At 43.1% G+C, this 19792-nt stretch overlaps 1 protein-coding gene across 1 annotated transcript in view; it reads left to right on the top strand.

Annotated features, from left to right (window-relative positions):
- Window positions 1-412: 412 nt before the first annotated feature.
- KIAA2012 (KIAA2012 ortholog) overlaps window positions 413-19792 on the top strand; it is an 89141-nt gene continuing 69761 nt past the window's right edge. Inside the window, exons 1-4 of the mRNA XM_065413825.1 lie at window positions 413-499; window positions 5757-6041; window positions 16435-16597; window positions 17761-17916. Of these exons, the coding sequence (XP_065269897.1) occupies window positions 413-499; window positions 5757-6041; window positions 16435-16597; window positions 17761-17916 (691 nt within the window). The remainder of the gene's footprint in view (window positions 500-5756; window positions 6042-16434; window positions 16598-17760; window positions 17917-19792) is intronic.

Below are 19792 nucleotides of genomic sequence, written 5' to 3' on the forward strand. Positions count from 1 at the left end.
GCTGGCCCTTTGAATATCTCTGCTCTTTCACACTCTCTCTCTTGCTGGTTTAAGGAACTTAATTTCCTTTTGCTGCCATAGCGACAGACAAACAACCTCTGATCACAATAAAAAGGATGGTTGTGTTTCACAAATCCCTAGATGTACCAAAGCAACCAGCACAGAAGGAACAACAAGTGCACAGAACAGGCAGGAGAAAAGTAACTTGACTCCACTTAGAACTGTGAAGGAGACTAAGGACTCCGGAAACCCAGGGAGGCTTTTTTGCTATTCGGAGCTGCACATTAAGGAAGAGCTGATCTATAAATTATCATATTTCATAACAAAGATCTTGTTTACAAAGCTCTCTTGCAGACTGCTCTGATAACAAGTTTACAGTTTTAGAGGCAAGATGAAAGGTCACTAAGGAAAAATGCCCAATCTCTCCCTATTAAGCCGTGGTACTGGACAGGTGGTCAAAAAAACCCAGGAGAAATTGGAGGTGCATTTTGAACCAGAGGTGAGTCCTGGTTACAAAAGTGCAGCAAACAAACCATTATGGATTGTATGGTAATTTTATGTTCTGTGATTTTAACTAATTGAAATAACTGTTAATGAGACAGATTTTTTTCAGTGATGTCTTATTTGTTGTTGAAATTAAAATGCCTTAGTAACCTAAGAAGTATGTATGCCTGCTGTAATTAAAACTGGAGAATCCTGAACCAGAATGCTTGGCAAGCAAGTTAAAGAAACAGAAACTTGCACTGAGAAATCCAGAGGAAGAAACCTAAATATAAAGAAATAGATTCTTTAGGGAATATCCTTATTGTTTGTTTTTGTTTTTTTGTTGAATATTAGACTAATCGGTTACTAGGCATACACGTCAATTCTGGGATCTGCATGGAGTTGTTCTGAATCAGAATCATATAGCTGAAGTTTACTGTGCTGCTTTTAAATAATATTTTGTTTAGCTTACAGAAATTGCACAGTCCAAAGCAATTTTACAGCAGCTAAAATCATAGATTCACTTTGCTAAAAATATATACATTGAAGTTATAGTTAAAACAGTGAATTCCTATCACCGATCTTATGCCACTTGGACTTCAGAATTACCTTAGTGTGACCAACTGCAAATCAGAAAAATATTTTTTTAAGGAGTGTGGGTCATAATCTAATTTCAGTTACACTGGGGTAATTCCACTGAAAGCAGTTGAGTTACTCAAGGTTTGCACCAGTGTAATGGAAATCAAAATCTGTCCCAAATTCTCATCTCATCTACATCAGCACAATTCCATTTACATCAGTAGATTTGGACCAGAGTGTAGGAGGGGAGAATTGGCCTTGTTTGTATGTTAAGTCATCTTACTAGCATGGAGTAGCTGGGGCCTGCCGTTTCAATTCTCTACAGTACAAACCATGGGAACCAAGCGTAGTTATTAGTGAGAGTAATTATCATCATGCAATGAAATTTTATGTAGTTGAGAAGCAAACAATGGTACTGTAGCTTTAAGTCAAGAAGAGTATGTGAATGTATCTATTAATAGAACAATCTGGAAACTTCTGACTAATTTGAGATTCTCTAATGAATCTCACCCACCAGGTCAGTGTTTTTACTAGGGAGACTGTTACATGGCTATGTTCCATGTCTCTCTTCATGGTCTATGACCACTGATACATCAGAGCCCACTCTAAGTACCTCATTCAAAGGCATACCAAGTCTGTCTACCTTACTTACCTATGCTATTTCTAAGACACCCATCATGGTAGTATTTGAGTGCAGCGGATAGTATCTCGGGATAAAAAGAGTAGGGTCTGAAGATTCCTCCAAAGTAGATTATCATACTCTTTGTTATAAAATGTTCTGCATTGCCATCCAGCACACTGAAAAGACTCAAAAAGTACTTGAGACAGATCCCATGATTGAAGAAACCCTTATCAGACCACCTTACAGTTGCCATGCATAGTACTACTCTACTTTACAAACTGATCAATAAGGGCTTCTAAGAGCAGGGGTGAAAGTGAGCCGGTACGGCGTATCGGTAAGAACCCGCACTGCCCAGCCATACCCAGCCCACATTAAAGCGCTGTGGCGGCAGCGCTTTAATGTTCCTGCCCCTTTTGCCTCCCCTGTTGGCAGCCCTGCTGGTAGGGTCCATATCGGCAGGACTGCCGACAGGGGAGGGCGGGGGGGGGGGGGGGCAGCAACGTTAAAGCGCTGCTGCAACAAAGGATCCTGCAACACTTTAATGTCCCTGCCCCTTTTGCCGACGGGCGGGGGGAGGGGGGGAGCAAAAGGAGCAGTTGCCCTGGGGCCGGCGATTTAAAAGGGCCCAGGGCTCTGGACGCTGCTGCCACTAGCGCAGCAGTGGCGTCCGGCGCCCTGGGCCCTTTAAATCAACACGGGAGCCCCAGGCAGCGTGGCCCAGGCGGCCTGGAAGGGCTGGTTGAGGGATGCCCCCGCTCCAGCCTTGTACCGGTAAATGTCCTGACTTCCTTTCACCCCGTCTAAGAGTAACAGAAGGTTTAAAAGAGATTTTAAAAAAGAGGAAGCTGTTTGGGGCAGGAACAAGGTCTTCAGATCTGTTCATAGAGCATCCAACACAATGGGGCCCTGATCCTGATTTGCGCCTCTGATGTTAGGCAATATTAATTATTATTATTATTATTATTATTTCTATTATGATAGCAATAATAGGCCCCAATCTGGGATCAGAGCCCCATTGTGCTAGACATTAAGAATGCTAGACACACAAAATGCTAAAACAGCCCATGCCCCCAAAGAAATGATGTTATTATTTTAATGATAATACAGAAAGGGAAGGCATTAAGAACATAAATAGATAATGAATTGCAATTGTTTTTAATTACTGGTAAGTTAGTTTTTACATTTCAAAACCATTAATTTACTACTGGAAAAAAACTGTTTTGGTATAACAAACTGCCCTCTCATCCTAATGGATTTGGAGTTCTAATCTAGTAAAATTAACATAGTTCACAATATGGTTTTAATCCAGACTCTCATTTTGGAGCGTCTTTAAAAAATGAGATGGTATGTTATATTAAGGATCAATGTGAACACTGACTTAGAATTTAGGATTATCAACTGACACCCATCACTTTTCTTAGCACAATAAGTACTCTGCTATAAATATCACTGTTTAAAGTATGTAAACACTCTAAGAAAAACTTTTTGTGCTGAACCATAGAAATTAGAGATGAAAAAGTGATAATAGTTCATCCAGCCCAAGCTCCTTGCCAATACAGGATAGTCCTCTACATTTGCTAGGGTTAGTGTCTAATCTGGTATGAAATATCTGCAGCTATGGATTACCATTGCTTGAGCCCATTCCACAGCCCACTAGATCTGTTGGTCATAAGAACATAGGAACGGCCATACTGGGTCAGATCAAAGGTCCATCCAGCCCAGTATTCTGTCTTCCGACAGTGGCCAATGCCAGATGCCCCAGAGGGAATGAACAGAACAGGTAATCATCAAGTGATCCATTCCCTGTCTCCCATTCCCAGCTTCTGGCAAACAGAGGCTAGGGACACTAATAGCCATTGATGGACCTATCTTCCCTTAAATTATCTAGTTCTTTTTTGAACCCTGTTATAGTCTTGGCCTTCACAACACGCTCTGGCAAGGAGTTCCAGAGGTTGACTGTGCATTGTGTGACCTGTGCGTTGTTTGTATTAAGCTTGCTGCCTCTTAATTTCATTTGGTGACCCCTAGTTCTTGTGTTATGAGGAGTAAATAATACTTCTTTATTTACTTTCTCCATGATTTTATAGACCTCTATTATATCCCTTCTTAGTTGTCTCTTTTCTAAGGTAAAAAGTCCCAATCTTATTAATCTCTCTTCATACGGAAGCTGTTCCATACCCCTAATCATTTTTGTTGCCCTTTTCTGAAACTTTTCCAATTCCAATATATCTTTTTTGAGATGGGATGACCACGTCTGCACACAGTATTCAAGATGTGGGCGTACCATGGATTTATATAGAGGGAATATGATATTTTCTGTCTTATTATCTATTCTTTTCTTAATGATTCCCAACATTCTGTTAACTTTTTTGACGCCTGCTGCACATTGGGTGGATGTTTTCAGAGAACTATTCACAATGACTTCAAGATCGCTCTCTTGAGTGGTAACAGCTAATTTAGACCCCATCATTTCATATGTATAGTTGGGATTATGTTTTCCAACGTGAAGGACTTTGCATTTATCAACACTGAATTTCATCTGCCATTTTGTTGTCCAGTCACCCGGTTTTGAGAGATCCCTTTATAGCTCTTTGCAGTCTGCTTTGGATTTAATTATCTTAGTAGTTTTGTATCATCTGCAAATTTTGCCACCTCACTATTTACCCCTTCTTCCAGATCATTTATGAATATGTTGGACAGCACTGGTCCCAGTACAGACCCCTGGGGGACACCACTATTTACCTCTCTCCATTCTGAAAACTGACCATTTATTCCTAACCTTTATTTCCTATCTTTTAACCAGTTACCAATCCATGAGAGGACCTTCCCTCTTATCCCATGACATCTTACTTTGCTTAAAAGCCTTTGGGTGAGGGACCTTGTCAAAGAGTTTCTGAAAATCTAAGTACACTATATCCACTGGATCCCCCTTGTCCACATGCTTGTTGACCCCTCAAAGAATTGTAGTAGATTGGTGAGGCATGATTTCCCTTTACAAAAACCATGTTGACTCTTCCCCAACAAATTATGTTCATCTATGTGTCTGACAAGTCTGTTCTTTACTATGATTTCAACCAGTTTGCTGGTACTGAAGTCAGGCTTACTGGCCTGTAATTGCCAGGATCACCTCTGGAGCCATTTTTAAAAATTGGCATCACGTTAACTATCCTCCAGTCATTTGGTACAGAAGCTGATTTAAATGATAGGTTACAGATCACAGTTAGTAGTTCTGCAATTTCACATTTGAATTATTTCAGAACTCTTGGGTGAATACCATCTATTCCTGGTGATTTATTATTGTTTAATTTATCAATTTGTTCCAAAACCTCCTCTAATGACACCTCAATCTGGGACAGTTCCTCAGATTTGTCACCTAAAGATTTGTCCTAAGATAAGTGTCATAAAATGTTCCCACACATTTCTAAAGGGAAATTTCTATTAACTTTTCATCTACAAAAGTCTGGGCTTTGGTCCTCAAATCCTCATACAGGCAATGAGAAGTCAATGAAAGTGCTCACTAACGTCAGTGATAGTCCAGCCCCAGTAAAGCCTTGTCTATGCTTGCAGCGGTGTGTAGAGCATGTGTAGCTACACACGGCAGTGAAAGGCTCCAGCAGCAAGGAGACAGCAGGACACTACGCTGCTAAAAATAACAGTGTAGACGTGGGAGGCACTGCTTGGGCATGTAGAGAGCTGTGTAGGGTATATGTCCTGGGGGTTCAGGCATATAGGGCACTCTATTCTACTCTACTTGCCGAAGCTATGACTCACTGTCTGCACTGCTATTTATACCCAAACTAGCTGGGCGTGCAGTGTCTGTACACTACACTTTGCAGTAAGTGTATAGGTGCCTTAAGAATAGAGTAAAACCTTATCAAACAATTCAGTGTTCACATTGGGTCAAATCCTAAATTCACTAAGTAAGGCCAGAGTGGTGTAAGCATATAAGCAAAGAATAATTTCCTGTGTATCTGGTAAGCCACATACTCTCAACCCCAGGCTGAGAAAGATTATTCCCCCCCCCCCCCCCCCGCCCAAAGTCTATCCTATGTTTTGATTTTTTCCATGCTAGGACTATCTGAACTGGAAGTCTCATGAAGGTTATTGCCATGTCAGCAGATTACTGAATGAGAGGCAGTTTATGAAGGGCTGCTGGGATCTGTATCTTCCTAAAACCTACAGCACAAAAACTGGTGCGCTGGTTCTCTACTCTGAAGATTTAGCAGAGCCATCATGGAAACAAAGAGGAGGGAGGAGTGGCCAGCAAGGCCTCAGACACAGAAGGAATAAGCTACAGATTGAATTGCACACGCTCCAAGATTTGACAAGAGCCATTTTGGCATACGGAGGCAGACAGGTAAGAGCACACAGGATGGTTCTTTCACTACCAGAATTGAGACTGTGTGAGATCTCTTAAAATGCTAATCCTGCTCTTCTGGACTTGAACACCATGGGATTCGGGAGTCCTGATAATGTATTTTTTTACTGAAGAAAGCAAGCTCCTAAGTAGATAAAACCTGATTCTGTATTCTAGCAAACACACAAGCAACATCTTGTTCTTCTCCTCTTCCCTTTAAGCGCTTTCTGGTATATTTACATATGGGTTGCAATTTTACGTGCTCCAGTTTTGAGGGCTTAAAAGGGGCTTAAGTGATCTCTAGGCCCTGTGTGGGCCCTCTATACAGGGTGAATCTCACCCTTCTGTAACTCAATATAGAAGGCAGCGGTAGCCCTTTCCCTGCAGCCAACATGGGGTGAAATCCTGGCTCCATTAAAGTCAACTGGAGTTTTGCCATTGGACTTCAATGGAGACAGGATTTCACTCCTGGGGTTGGTCAAGTCTCCCCTGTTTATATAAAAGTGGGGGAATTTTCATGCTAAAATGACATTTTTCATCCTTGACCTCAAAAAGAAAGTGTTGCTCATCTGTCAGCCAACCATTCTCATGCCACATGATCATAATCACATAAACTCTTATGTTTCCCAAGCTATGGTATAAATCTCAAACTATTATATGATATTATTTTATACTCTACTTGTCACTAAGCTCCACCCATACCCATGACATGATTCTTTCTATGTTGTAGTAACTAAAACCCTACTTCAAAAGGGAAAACATGGAGTGAGATTTTTAAGAAGACAAAGACATAGTATCTAACCACAACAACACACATGATGGTGTGAGGTACCATATAGTTGTTGCTGCCACTTGTCTGGGAAGACTTGCATAACTCTATCTTGGCTCCACTGCTCATGAAGTAATGAGCTCATCCCAGATCTGTAGCAATTTTTTTTTACAACATCCCTCATCACCACATATTCCATATATATACACACACAATGATCTGTATATGGAGAGATGTGTGTGTATGACAGTAAGTCCTCAAATTTAACTCACATCTGATGTATTACTTTGCTGATGACACAGCTTCCTAGTAAGTGAAGGTGAACATCAAACATGAGGGATCTTCACCCAACATCATGTATTCTCATACTGTCTGTCAAATACATAAATATCATTATAAGAAGAGTCAGAGCTGACTAAATGTTTTAAGAGCCAAGCCCATGCAGTGGTTGTGCATGTCACTGTCATATATTCTGCTATAAAGATCAGTGTCAGAGACTGAAAGTTTCATATATGGGGTTCGATTGTGTCCGTGGGCACCCAAGGCATGGGCAGTGAAGGCAAAAAGAGCCTGTCCTCTACATCTGTGCCCCCGCTCAGGGACCGACACCATCCTGGTCTGAAGTATCAGAGGGGTAGCCGTGTTAGTCTGGATCTGTAAAAAGCAACAGAGAGTCCTGTGGCACCTTTAAGACTAACAGATGTATTGGAGCATAAGCTTTCGTGGGTGAATGGGCGAAGTGGTTATGCTCCAATACATCTGTTAGTCTTAAAGGTGCCACAGGACTCTCTGTTGCTCCATCCTGGTCTGTGCACTCCTGACATGAGACATGAACTATGACTCTATTACATGGTTGCCCACTTAATACATACTGGGCCAGATCCTCAGCTGGGCCAGAGCAGCAGCTGGTGCAGCTGTGAGGGTTCTGTGAAAATAGGACTTAGTGCCATCTTTGTGGTTCCCTGATCCTGGGGTCACCAGAGGACTGCTCAGCCCCAGAATAACTTAATGCAGGTTGGGGCTGCTGCAAGTTGCACTTGGCTGCCTGTGGCCCCAAGGGGTCATTCTAGCAGCTGAAAACTGCTGGAGTGAAGGAGCTCTCTAGCCATGGCCTCTTTCCCCTGCCTATTCCCATTAAACCCTAGTCTGGCTCTATACCATCAGGGCCTTCCCCTCTAGTGGGAGAATCCTCAGGAGGCCTATTAAACTGGCTTTACACCCCTTTCTGCTGCTGGGTGCAAACAGGCCAGAGTGGGGCGAGGGATCTAGTTCACAATTCGTTTAATAAAGTGTCAGCAGACAATGCTGCAGAAGTGCATTTTTAGGGAGACAGGAATGATGTGTGGGTGGAGGCTTGTTGAATAGATTTTGGAAGGGTGCCCTGAGTGTCAAGAATGGTGGGGAGGAAAAAGAAGAGACAGCACCTTGCAGAGCCAGTTCCATACATTCCATCTACCATCAGTAATAACAGCACAGAATCCAGCCTTCACAATGGCTACCACGCAGTTAGGCCTGATGTTAAGAAGTATTGAGTTCTCGCTTCTCCCTCTAAAAAGTCAATGGGAGCTGCAGGTATTCCGCGCTTCTGAAAAAAATCAGGCTCTGATTAGTAAATATTTCCTGCAAAACAGCATCAGAAGGCAGCATTTAATCCTTAGTTGGGAAATGAAATACTTAAGAGAACTACTTCTCCATGAAGACTGTCACTGCATTTCCTTAGCCGGTGTGTCAGACCCAGTATCCTCAAGTTCTTCTTCTGAGCCCTTTCCTCCCTGATTTTCAGTCTATCCACAGATTTATTGATTTTTGTTTTACAATAACTTGTACCTTTTAATAACATGAACTTAGTGCTAATGGAAAGGTGGCAACTGGACAGCACTGAAAAACATAATTCTCTGTGTATCTGCAAATCAAGCACATGTTGGTCAGTGGAGAAAGCTTCCTCACACCACTCCATTGCCACTAATATCCCTCAACATTGTTGTCAAGCAACCAGGACCGGTGCAAGGAAGTTTCGCGTCCTAGGCGAAACTTCCACCTTGCGCCCCCCCGCCCAGCCCTGTGGCAGCTCCCCACCCTCCCTCTGCCCTGAGGCGCCCCCCCCCCCCCCACAGCAGTTCCTCCCCCCAGGGGAGCCGTGCAGCAGCTCCCCACCCCAGCTCACCTCTGCTCCGCCTCCTCCCCGAGCATGCCGCCCCCGCTCTAATTCTCCTCCCCTCCCAGGCTTGTGGCACCAAACAGCTGATTGGCGCCGCAAGCCTGGGAGGCGGGAGAAGTGGAGCAGCGACCGCGCGCTCTGGGAGGGGGTGTAGGAACGCTGTAAAAAAAAAATTGGGGGCACCGCTTTTTGGCGCCCCCAAATCTTGGCGCCCTAGGCAACCGCCTAGTTTGCCTTAATGGTAGCACCGGCCCTGCAAGCAACCAGGAGCAAGAGGGTAAGGACAGGCCTCAGGAGGTGAATGACAGAAGTCCTTGGAGCACTCACAAAGCAAGACACAAATGAGTGTGTATAGGCCATACATAAGGGGCCAGAGTCTTGTCTTCAGCCTTTCTGTGCCTGCGGCCTACCCCACTGTTTATTATTGTTTGTATTAGGTAGCACCTAGAAGCCCCAACCAAAATCAGGGCCCAGCTCTGCCAGGCACTGTACGAACCCAAACTGAGACTGTCTCTGCCCCAAAAATCTTCCAGTCTAAACAGTCAAGACAGAGAGAAAGGAAGTGTTATTGTCATTTTATACAGATGAGGAATAGATGGCCCAGAAAGGCCAAGTGGCTTGCCCAAGGTCACACAGGGAGTCAGTGGCAGAGCTGGGCATTAAACCCAGACCTCCTGAGTCCCAATCCAGTGTCTTAAGCACAAATCCAATCTTTCCCTCCAGTTTATAGCCAGAGTCATGCCAGCAGCTCAGGAGGAAGCAGGAGGGAACTCACAGAAGTTTTAGTATCATTTGTGGCAACCCAGGCACCCCTATCCCCAAACAAACACCAGCCCAGGAATTCTCCCAACATTCCAGGGGACCCATGGCCACTGGCTTTGTAGACCCCAACAAGCACCTCATGGCAGTTATGGTGAGGATAGTCATGAACAGGAAAGATCACTGCCACTAACCTTTCAGCCATGAGATTTTCATGGTTAGAACAGCTAGAAACTTCTCAGTTGCAAAATTAAATCTGAGATCATTAGCCTTGCCATTTAAAGGAGCTCCTGCTCCCCATCCCTCTTCCCCCAAAAAAGTCAATGCTGGGGCTTACAGGCTAGCTCTGGAGAGAGTAGTGTTTAGTGTTCACTCTTATTCCAAGCTTGAACTCTCTGCTGTGTCTGTCAACAATTATGCAAATGATCTACTGTACACTAGGAACTGGACCAAGAACACCAATTCATTTCACACACACAACTGAATAGCCATCAGTTAATAGCAACTTTCAGTCACTATCTTTCTGACCCAGATTCGAACCAGCAACCTACATGTGGGGAGATCCAGATCCCATTTACCAGTATCATGACTGCCATCCAGTCCACTATTACATTCCATTTTAAATCTATAGCTACCACAAATATACAACAAATGTGTACAGCCATTCCAATGTTAACGTAATTATAATGTACAAAGAGAAAAAATTGTAGGCTCCAAATTATTAATCACATTTTGCAAAAAATGTTTAGTTGCTTCAATAGTTGCCTCATGGACGTCTAGAATTTGTTTTTGACAAATCCTGCTTTATTAATTATCTGAATTGCAGTAGCATTTAGAGTCTGTATTCCCATTGTAAAGGCATTGTACAAACACATGATAAAAACACAGTCCCTGCCCCCCAAAGACTGTATGCTCGTATAATCTAGTTTTATATAACAGGTATTTATGAAATTGTCATTTTCACTATATGCAACACATACACATAGTCTCTAAAAAGCCAAATGCCAAAGCTTAATAACTTAAGTAAGTAAAACTTTAGGAGACACCCCAAATACTTCAGCTCTACCGCAGTAGCAAAGTGTAAATAGTAAGAACAATTATTTAAACAATTTGTCTGATTAAAATATTAAAATGATCTCAGATACAAAGAATTCTATACAAAATACGTTCAGAACCCTGGAAATAATCCCAAGTAATGACCCCTCAAACCCCAAATTTACAGTTAAAATATTAATCCAACTTCTCTGCTTATGATATGAGAATTTAACTTTAGATATAAGAGTGCATACTGATGATCCCAATTAAATATTTGGAAAAGTCCCAAGAAATTCAACCCATGCATATTCAGGAATGAACATTTTGCACACTCCTAATTATGGGACTGGTTTTTTTTTTTAAATTACTTCAGTAGCAGCATTTATGTCAGAAGAGCAGCCCTATCTCAGCTCCATCACATCAGAGTGAAGATATCCTTTAAGGATCAAAAGTGAGCTCTTTAAAAGAGACAGCCTTCAATAAATCTTCTGAACCAGCATCTGAACTAATGAGGAAGACCTCAGTCCAATCGAGGTAGCTCTTGCCTAATGCATCCAGCATTTTGGAATAGATTAAACTGGTTGTAGTGGTCTGTGATATAGCTTTCCCTTTAAAAACCCTAGGATACCATTAATAAATATTGGCCATCCCACAAGGAATCCACACTTCTGGAGTCAAGGCAAAACATCTTAAATGAAATCACTGCCTACTGTGTCATCATGATCTACATCAGTGAAACCAGGCACGACATTCAAAGATTAAAAGAAGAGAAAACGAATACTGCTGTGACCAAACACGTGAAATCATGTGCTGACTGCCGCAAACAATTAGAATTGAGCAGAGATATTTTCAGGCATTTGCAAATCATGTGGCCACAGGAGGTCCAAGGAAATGGGGCTGGGATTAACCCATTATGCTATCTTCAGCCATAACAACGCTCTGCTATTGAAACAGAGTTATGAGCCATCCTAGTAGTAAAAATTGCTCATTTTTGTAACTACCCTTGAGACAGATTTAATTTTTTTCTGTTGTAAATTAAGGAGCCAGCCAGCATCTTTGGTTAATGCTTTGCTCTATAATATGGGAGACATGGGTAAAATCTTTCCTTCACCAAACCAGCAAGAGATAAGAACAGTGTGCAGGCCACATGTTTAGTCCCTTTGAGGAAGGGGGCACCTCATATCAGTCTGCCACAACCCTTCTGGACAACGTAGGAGTGGTGTTGAAGGAGACAGCACTGTTAGACTCCAAAGGGAGGTCCATCCTGCCCTCTTTATCCAGAAGGTAGGTCACCAAAAAAGTAGAGTTTGGGAGCAGTGTTTGTGGGTGATGGGTGGTTAATAGTGGTCCTCAGAGCTCTAGGATCACGTGGAGAATTCCTGTGCAAACTGAATCAGGCAGAGCAGGGACTTAAACCTGGATCTCCCACATCCCAGGTGAGTGCCCTCAAACATCACGTTACTGGCTATTCTGGGGTCTCCCAACTGACACGTTTTCACAAAAGTTTTGGTTTTGATGAACTGGCATTTTCCAACAAAAAACATTTCATCAAGACATTCCCAACCAGCACTTACTATAACTAGGGCCCTACCAAATTCACAGCCATGAAAAATGGGTCACGGACCGTGAAATCTGGTCTCTCCCCGTGAAATCTGGTCTTTTGTGGGCTTTTACCCTATACTATACAGATTTCATGGGGGAGACCAGCATTTCTCAAATTGGGGGTCCTGACCCAAAACAGAGTTGCAGGGGGAATCACAAGGTTATTTTAGGGGGGTTACAGTATTGCCACCCTCACTTCTGCGCTGCCTTCAGAGCTGGGTGGCCGGAGAGTGGCAATACCATACCATGCCACCCTTACTTCTGCATTGCTGCCTGCAGAGCTGGGCGGCCGGAGAGTGGCAATACCATACCATGCCACCCTTACTTCTGCATTGCTGTCTGCAGAGCTGGGCAGCCAGAGAGTGGTGACTACTGTGCAGGCAGCAGCGCAGAAGTAAGGGTGGCAATACCATACCATGCCATCCTTACTTCTGCGCTGCTGCTGGCGGCAGCTCTGCCTTCAGAGCTAGGCTCCTGGCCAGCAGCCACCGCTCTCAGCAGCAGCACAGAAGTAAGAGTAGCAGTAGCGCAACTTCCCCTACATAAACCTTGCAGCCCCCCCCCCACAACTCCTTGTTGGGTCAGGACCCCTACAATTACAACACTGTGAAATTTCAAAATGCTACAAGTGAGGTTCTAGCCTGCAAATGCATTTAGTTTATTTAGCCTAGAGGTAGATCTGTGCAAGGGAGCAGTTTCCAAAGGGAGAGTTAGACTGGTTTTTCTCTCTCTTTAATCGGAAACTTTCCCTGTGTTCAGTAAAAGCTAAGGTTCACATTTTCAACGATTCATACACGCAGGTGCCTCAGTTTCCAGATGCCCAACACAGGACCTGACTTCAACTGGAGTTGTGGGTGAAAGTCAGACTCTAAATGCATCAAGAAGGGCCTTCAATTTGAGACACTCAAAATTAGTGGACGCTTGAAAATTTAGGCTTAAATATTTTATTAAGCGAGGCAACTGGGCGCGGTGTGATTCTTCAATACAAAACAGGTCCTATTTGGAAAAAAAACTCTTGGTAGAAGAAATTTACTGAAGCCAGAAATGCCTACACCAGTAGTCGATGAGAAAAGTGTAAACGGGGACCTAGGAGCAGAGTGATTACATACAGTAACCGGCTGTGGCACCAAAGAAAATGGACAAGTCTCAACATGCCTGCTGCTATTATATAAAGCACTGTGGCAATTTTCATTAACAGGGCACTCTGTACATGCTAATAATTCAGCTCAACGGAATCCAAGTCAACTAGAAACTGAGGCTAACTGGCAAATTTTGCTATAGCAGTATTAGATGTCAATTCTTCTGAATTAGAACCCAACCCTGCCTCCCTGAAGCTAATGGGAATTTTAACATAGCCTTTAAATGGATCAAGGTTCTAGTTGTGTCTCTCCTTTCTAGGCTCCTGTCACAGTTTTACAGTCTTCCAGATCTGACAGACTGGTTCCTTGCAATTTAGGATTGTCAAGAGACACAAAGCTCTAGGGAGCTCACATACAAACTTGTCATACCTCATCCCTCCAACACAAAAATAATATTCCACATCTATGGTGATGCTTTAGAGGAAGCTGAAGATTCCTGTATCCCATAGTTTGGGATAGTTACATTACATCTGCCACACCCGTGAATAGCAGCAGCATATTGTATTTTAATCCGTTCAATTATCACCCTATATCCTGCGCTCTTACACTGCAGCTATGGGCCCCTTAAGTCATTTCCCTCTCATGCTGCCCTTCCCCTCTCATCCCCGCTCCCAACATTGCACTTGCCCTTTGTAGAGTTATTATAATTTCCTATATTTACTTTCAGGGCCTGCTCCAGGGTTTTGGCCACCCCAAGCAGCCAAAAAAAAAAAAAAAAAAAAAAAGCCGCGATCACGATCTGCGGCAGCAATTCGGGGGGAGGTCCTTCGCTCCCAGCGGGAGTGAGGGACCGTCCGCCGAATTGCCGCCGAATACCTGGACGTGCCGCCCCTCTCCGGAGCGGCCGCCCCAAGCACCTGCTTGCCAGGCTGGTGCCTGGAGCCGGCCCTGTTTACTTTCCATTTCTTTCTTCCAATAGAAACAATGATTTTCTTATAAAACCCAAGTACTGTATCCTCCTGATGGCTTAACGGGAAAGATACGTTTCTGGGTATTTTTAATTTGCCCACCCTAGTGGCATCTGAATGGTAGATTTGTTAAAGCTTTAAAATAAGATTAAGGTAAACTAAATCACCGTTTTCTAATGTAGATGATAAATCCATTAAATAATTATATTCTAAAATATATAAACGTGAGTGGAATCCAGCTTTAGTTAAGTCAATGGGAGTTTTGCCATTGACTTCAACAGGACCAGGATTTCATCCTTAATGTTACTGAGATTAATATGTACAGTAGAACCTCAGAGTTACGAACACCTCAGGAATGGAAGTTGTTCATAACTCTGAAATGTTCGTAACTCTGAACAAGACGAAATGGTTGTTCTTTCAAAAGTTTGCAACTGAACACTGACTTAATACAGCTTTGAAACTTTATTATGCAGAAGAAAAATGCTACTTTCCCTTTTTTTTAGTAGTTTACATTTAACACACTACTGTACTGTAATTGCTTTCTTTCTTTCTTTTTGTTTTTGTCTCTGTCTCTGCTGCTACCTTATTGCGCACTTCTGCTTCCAAATGCGGTGTGTGGTTGACTGGTCAGTTCATAACTCTGGTGTTCATAACTCTGAGGTTCTGGTGTATCTGTTATAGAACTGCTTTTCTCTCCCAAGTGTGTCACTGAGTTGCTCCTCTGTTTTGAGCACTTTCACTCCTGCTGGCTGTGATGTGCAGGATCCAAGTCTTTCTAGCTGAAGAAGAGTGACAGGTCTCCCTTTGGTGGAATGTCTCAATGCTACTCCTAACTAGCCAGAAAAGTTACTGTAGGGCAGTATGAAGAGCTCCTTCCCTGCCTAATCAGGGACTAAGTGTGATGCCCCCTAGGGATTCTTTAGGCCTGCTATTCATAGTATCATGCTTGCAAGGAACAAAAAGTTCTCAGAATCATTTCCAGGGCATGTGAAGCATCACTTTGCAGTGTGGTGTCAAAACACCATAATACAACATCACGATCTTTGAAAACAACTTCGCTACACTGAGCCACAGCACAAGGACACCAAGTCCCAGCATCACAGCATAAACTTTACAAACATTACGAGAGTGGAGTTTATCCCATCTGACTAGTCTAGATTGGTGCACAACCCAACAAAAGAGAATTAAACCTGGGTTTCTCACATGGCAGCATATAGTGTAGCTTGGTCTCTGGTCTAGACCCCTCAAGACGCTTTTAAACAATCAGTATCTAATTCTATTGAACAGTGTGGTCTCATTTAAATTTAAACTAAGTCTGCATTTCGGGACTTTAACAAAGGTATTTGTTTCAACCATTCTTACACTTTGATTTAACTAGATTTGATTGGAAAATACGGTAGTTCTTGAAGCCCAGTGAGTTGGTTGCATTAATGATATTAATGAGAGCTCTGATAAAATTATAAAGCATCAGAAAGCTAACTAAACTTTTTCAAGCTTCAGCATCCTGTCCGGGTTTGGGTTTGGTTGGGAATTTCAGTTAAGGTCCAGATCAGTTTTTATTTAATCCACTCTCATTTTCCACACGGGTAGAGAGATTAAAAAAAACAAAACCAAATCCATGGCCTGGTTCTACTCTCGATAAAATCAGTTGGAGCATAGCCATGAACATCAAAAGTAGTAGGATTAAGTCCCTGATGTCCAGAGTATAACACTTATTTTCTTGACAGATTATCTTTAGCCTTCACTGGTATTTAATTTTAGCTGAAGCTCTGAATTGTTCCCTGGGTTTTTTTTGGCAATTTCCAGACTCGCACTCCCAACCTGTTTGCTTTAAACTCACCATCATGTGATTTCCCCATCATAGTCTACTGTCGTGAGATGCCTGTTCTACTATGCCTGCAGGCAACTTCAGGGTTTTTCCCCCTGAGTTATTGATTAGAATCTGTTAACGTCAACTCACCAGCTGCAGTGAGAAACAAAATTTAAAGCAACTGAAGTCTTGCCATGCATATTATTGCTGCAGAAGGATCAGAAAGGGACAGCTTGGCATCCACACCTCCATTTCCTGAAAAAGCCGGATAACCAGATAGACCGACAGATTCGCCCAGGCTTTTCAGCCAAGAGGTACCTCTTCAGACTCTCTCAGACCTGGGATCCTAGCATTATATACAGGCTCCAGTGTGCAGGTCAGTAGAACCTAAAGTTATGCAAGGTTCGTGCAACTATTTCTAAGCTAACATTTGGGTGATTGTGTGTTACAAGAGGAATTAAAAAACCAAGCCCTTTCTTGATAATAAACAGAAGGAATAGACTTCAATTCTAGATGCCTAATCCAATTTCCTTTGAAATCAATGGAAAGACACAGATTTCAACAAGATTTGCATTGGACCCCCTTGTTATGTTTACTTAATGTTTATAAAAGCTACAGTACTGAATACTAGAATCTGATATGCTCATAATTTAAATACAAGTGAGATGTAACATGGAAAAGTTCCATGTTCTGTACTTACTGTTGCGGAAGTTTCCCTTCTCAAACTCTCCAAATCTATCAAAACAAAGGTGGGCCCAAGCTGCAAAATTTGTATCCTGAGTCAGACCTAAACTTCCCCCAAATTTGGGGGTGTTGGTTTAGTCCACTATAGCAACAGAGGACAATCACAAAGTTTGGATCTGGATCCAAATGTTACCGGACTTCAGGGGAGTTCAGCTCTGAGGTTTTGGTTTGGGCCAATCTCTAACTTTCAGCATCTTCCATAGATGAAGGTTTATTCATGGTCCATATGTATTTTTAATTCTTCAGTCTGTACACAATTGAATAACCTGCAAACTACAGGCAATATATGGTGTAGTTTACAATCTGAGCCAATATACTGTACTAGACACATTCCTGTCAATATCAGAACTGGTTGAAATTTTTTTTTTTTTTTTGAAAAATGAATATTCATGAAAAATTTCAATTTTGTTAAATAAGGCCATGTTTTTATTTCCATTTTTCAAACTTTATTTTTCAACATTACTGGAAATTTAAAAAATTATCTTTTCCAGTTTTTATTTTATTGGGTTTTTCCCCCCTTTCCTTTCTCCCTCCCCCTTTTCAGTGAGAGAACAAAAAGAAAATGAGAATGGCGGGCGGGGGGGGAAGGGAAAGCCAAATTGAAAACAGAAAACCAAAATTGTTGAATAGACAGAAACTCATCCTTTTCAAAACCCATGGAAGAAAAATGGCTTCAAGATTTTTCAGTATTTTCCCTTCCCTCCATTTTTCAATTAGGTCTAGCCAATACATGTAACATTCTCTCCTGTCCTATCTCAAGTAACATATCTTTGCTTTGCAATATGCGCTTTCCAGGATATATCAGGGACCCTTTATTGCTTCAGGAGAATTCCCTAAACACACCAAATCACAGAATAGGACAACAGGACCTGTCAGCTGTACCCAAAAAATATCACCTCCTGCCTGTGTTCCCATCTTTCTGGGCTGAGCTGAGCCAACACATCCATCCAGGTATAGTAGCAGGTAGTTATTTTTTAATAGAAAAAAATCCACCCTGGGTAAGATTTAATATTTGATTCAGTGTTTATGCCTGTAGGCAGATCATGTGCATAATAAAGTCTTCTTTGAAGGAATGTATTTAAGTTATCATCTTATGAGATAGCTCTCAATAAAGGAAACATTTCATAGAAAAGGTGTACTTCAAAAATTAGTAAGGGAATGTTTGGGATTAGAACAAAACCTATTGAAACCTTCAGTGAGTTCTCCAGATAAGATTAAAAAAGTGAGTAAGCAGTACAGCTAAGGGCAAGGAACGAGGATCTACACATGTACAATCCTCTGTTAAAGTTAAAGTAGTTGTGCACTAATAGTTTACATCCTTAGGTTTCTACTTCATGCCATTATTCCTGCCCCACAGCCACAAACTGCAAACACAAGAACCCAGCATTTCTCTACTTAGCATGTCCTTCATTTTACAGTAGGTGTAGAGAAGCGCCATGATATTGCTCTTTCTTCCATAAGACTGCCTCCAAGGTTATCTGTGATGCTGCTGGCACCACTCTGAGACATGACCAATGCCTCCAAAACTCATTTAGGTCTGATCCCAAGAGGCGCTACAGTGCCCTCAACTCCCATCGCAGGCAGTGGGGGCTGAGAACCTCAGCACGTCACAGGAGGTGCTGAGAACATTTCAAGGGTAACCCTGTACTCTGCCTGCTCATGCATTGGCCCAGCCATTCCCTGGTTTGTGCACAATGGTCACCCTCAGCTCTGGAGCCAGGACTGACAATTCCATAAATGTAAACATCTTTTTGTAAAAAGCGGATTTTTGAAGTGAATGTAGTGCTTCAAAAGGGTGCATGCACCAAGAGCAGAGTGCTGCCTTTATCCACAGGAACAGCGTGAGCAGCAGCAGAGCAAGCTTCGCCACAAACCTGTCAGGTACATTTGGTTGTGTGAATACTTGTCCACTGGAAACTGGACTACCAAGTCATTTTACATAGGTGACTGAACAGCCCTCAGACAGTAAGGACTCATTACTGAACGGTCTGGATTCAAACCCAGTGACCTAGGTGAAGAGCTCTGTATCCCATTACCAGCCTTCCCAGCTCTCCTTTAGCCTATTTAATGGATTCATTGCTGCTACTCCAGGACACACGTTCATACATGTATTTCCAAGTGGTGTCAATAGCCAAAAGCATCGTTTCTCATGCACACCTGGGAAGGCAGCTCTGACCATTGCTCTCTGATGTGGACCTTGCCTCAGTTACCTGCTGCCTTTGCATTACAGGTCTGTCTCATCTTACGCTGGGGTTACGTTCCGCAGTCAGTGCGTAAAGCGAAAATCGCATATAGTCAAAATTACACTGAGTGCAATGGCGGGCGGAATCGCCTGCACGACAGGCAGGGCCGGCTCTGGCTTTTTTGCCGCCCCAAGCAAAAAAAAAAAAAAGGGGCCGCCGGAGCGGCGAAGCAACAACAACAAAACAAACAAACAAACAAACAAAAAACAGGGTGCAGAGCGGCCGGAGCAGGGAACCAAAAAAAACAAAAAACAAAAAAAACCAGGGTGCAAACTTTCAGTGCCACTTACTTGGCAGCTCACGGCTGCCTCCCCCAGCCACGCTGGCGAGCCTCTGGGCGGGCGGCGGCTGCACTCTGGCTAGCGGGACTCCCTGCGCTGCAGACATGCCCCGGGCAGCGGAGTGCGCGCCCCGGCTAGCGGGGGGGAGAGAGAAGGGGGGCGGCCAGGGCTTCCTTCAGCCGGGGCGCTTGCCACTCGGGCCCTCCCGCTGCGCCACCTGCCAGGAGGGCTCTGCGCCGCTCCCGCCTGCAGGTGAATTGAAAGTCGGTCGGCGGGGAAGGAAGGACGCGGGCTGCTGGGCTT

This window comes from Emys orbicularis, chromosome 11 (assembly GCF_028017835.1).
Source record: "Emys orbicularis isolate rEmyOrb1 chromosome 11, rEmyOrb1.hap1, whole genome shotgun sequence".
Taxonomy (NCBI): domain Eukaryota; kingdom Metazoa; phylum Chordata; order Testudines; family Emydidae; genus Emys; species Emys orbicularis.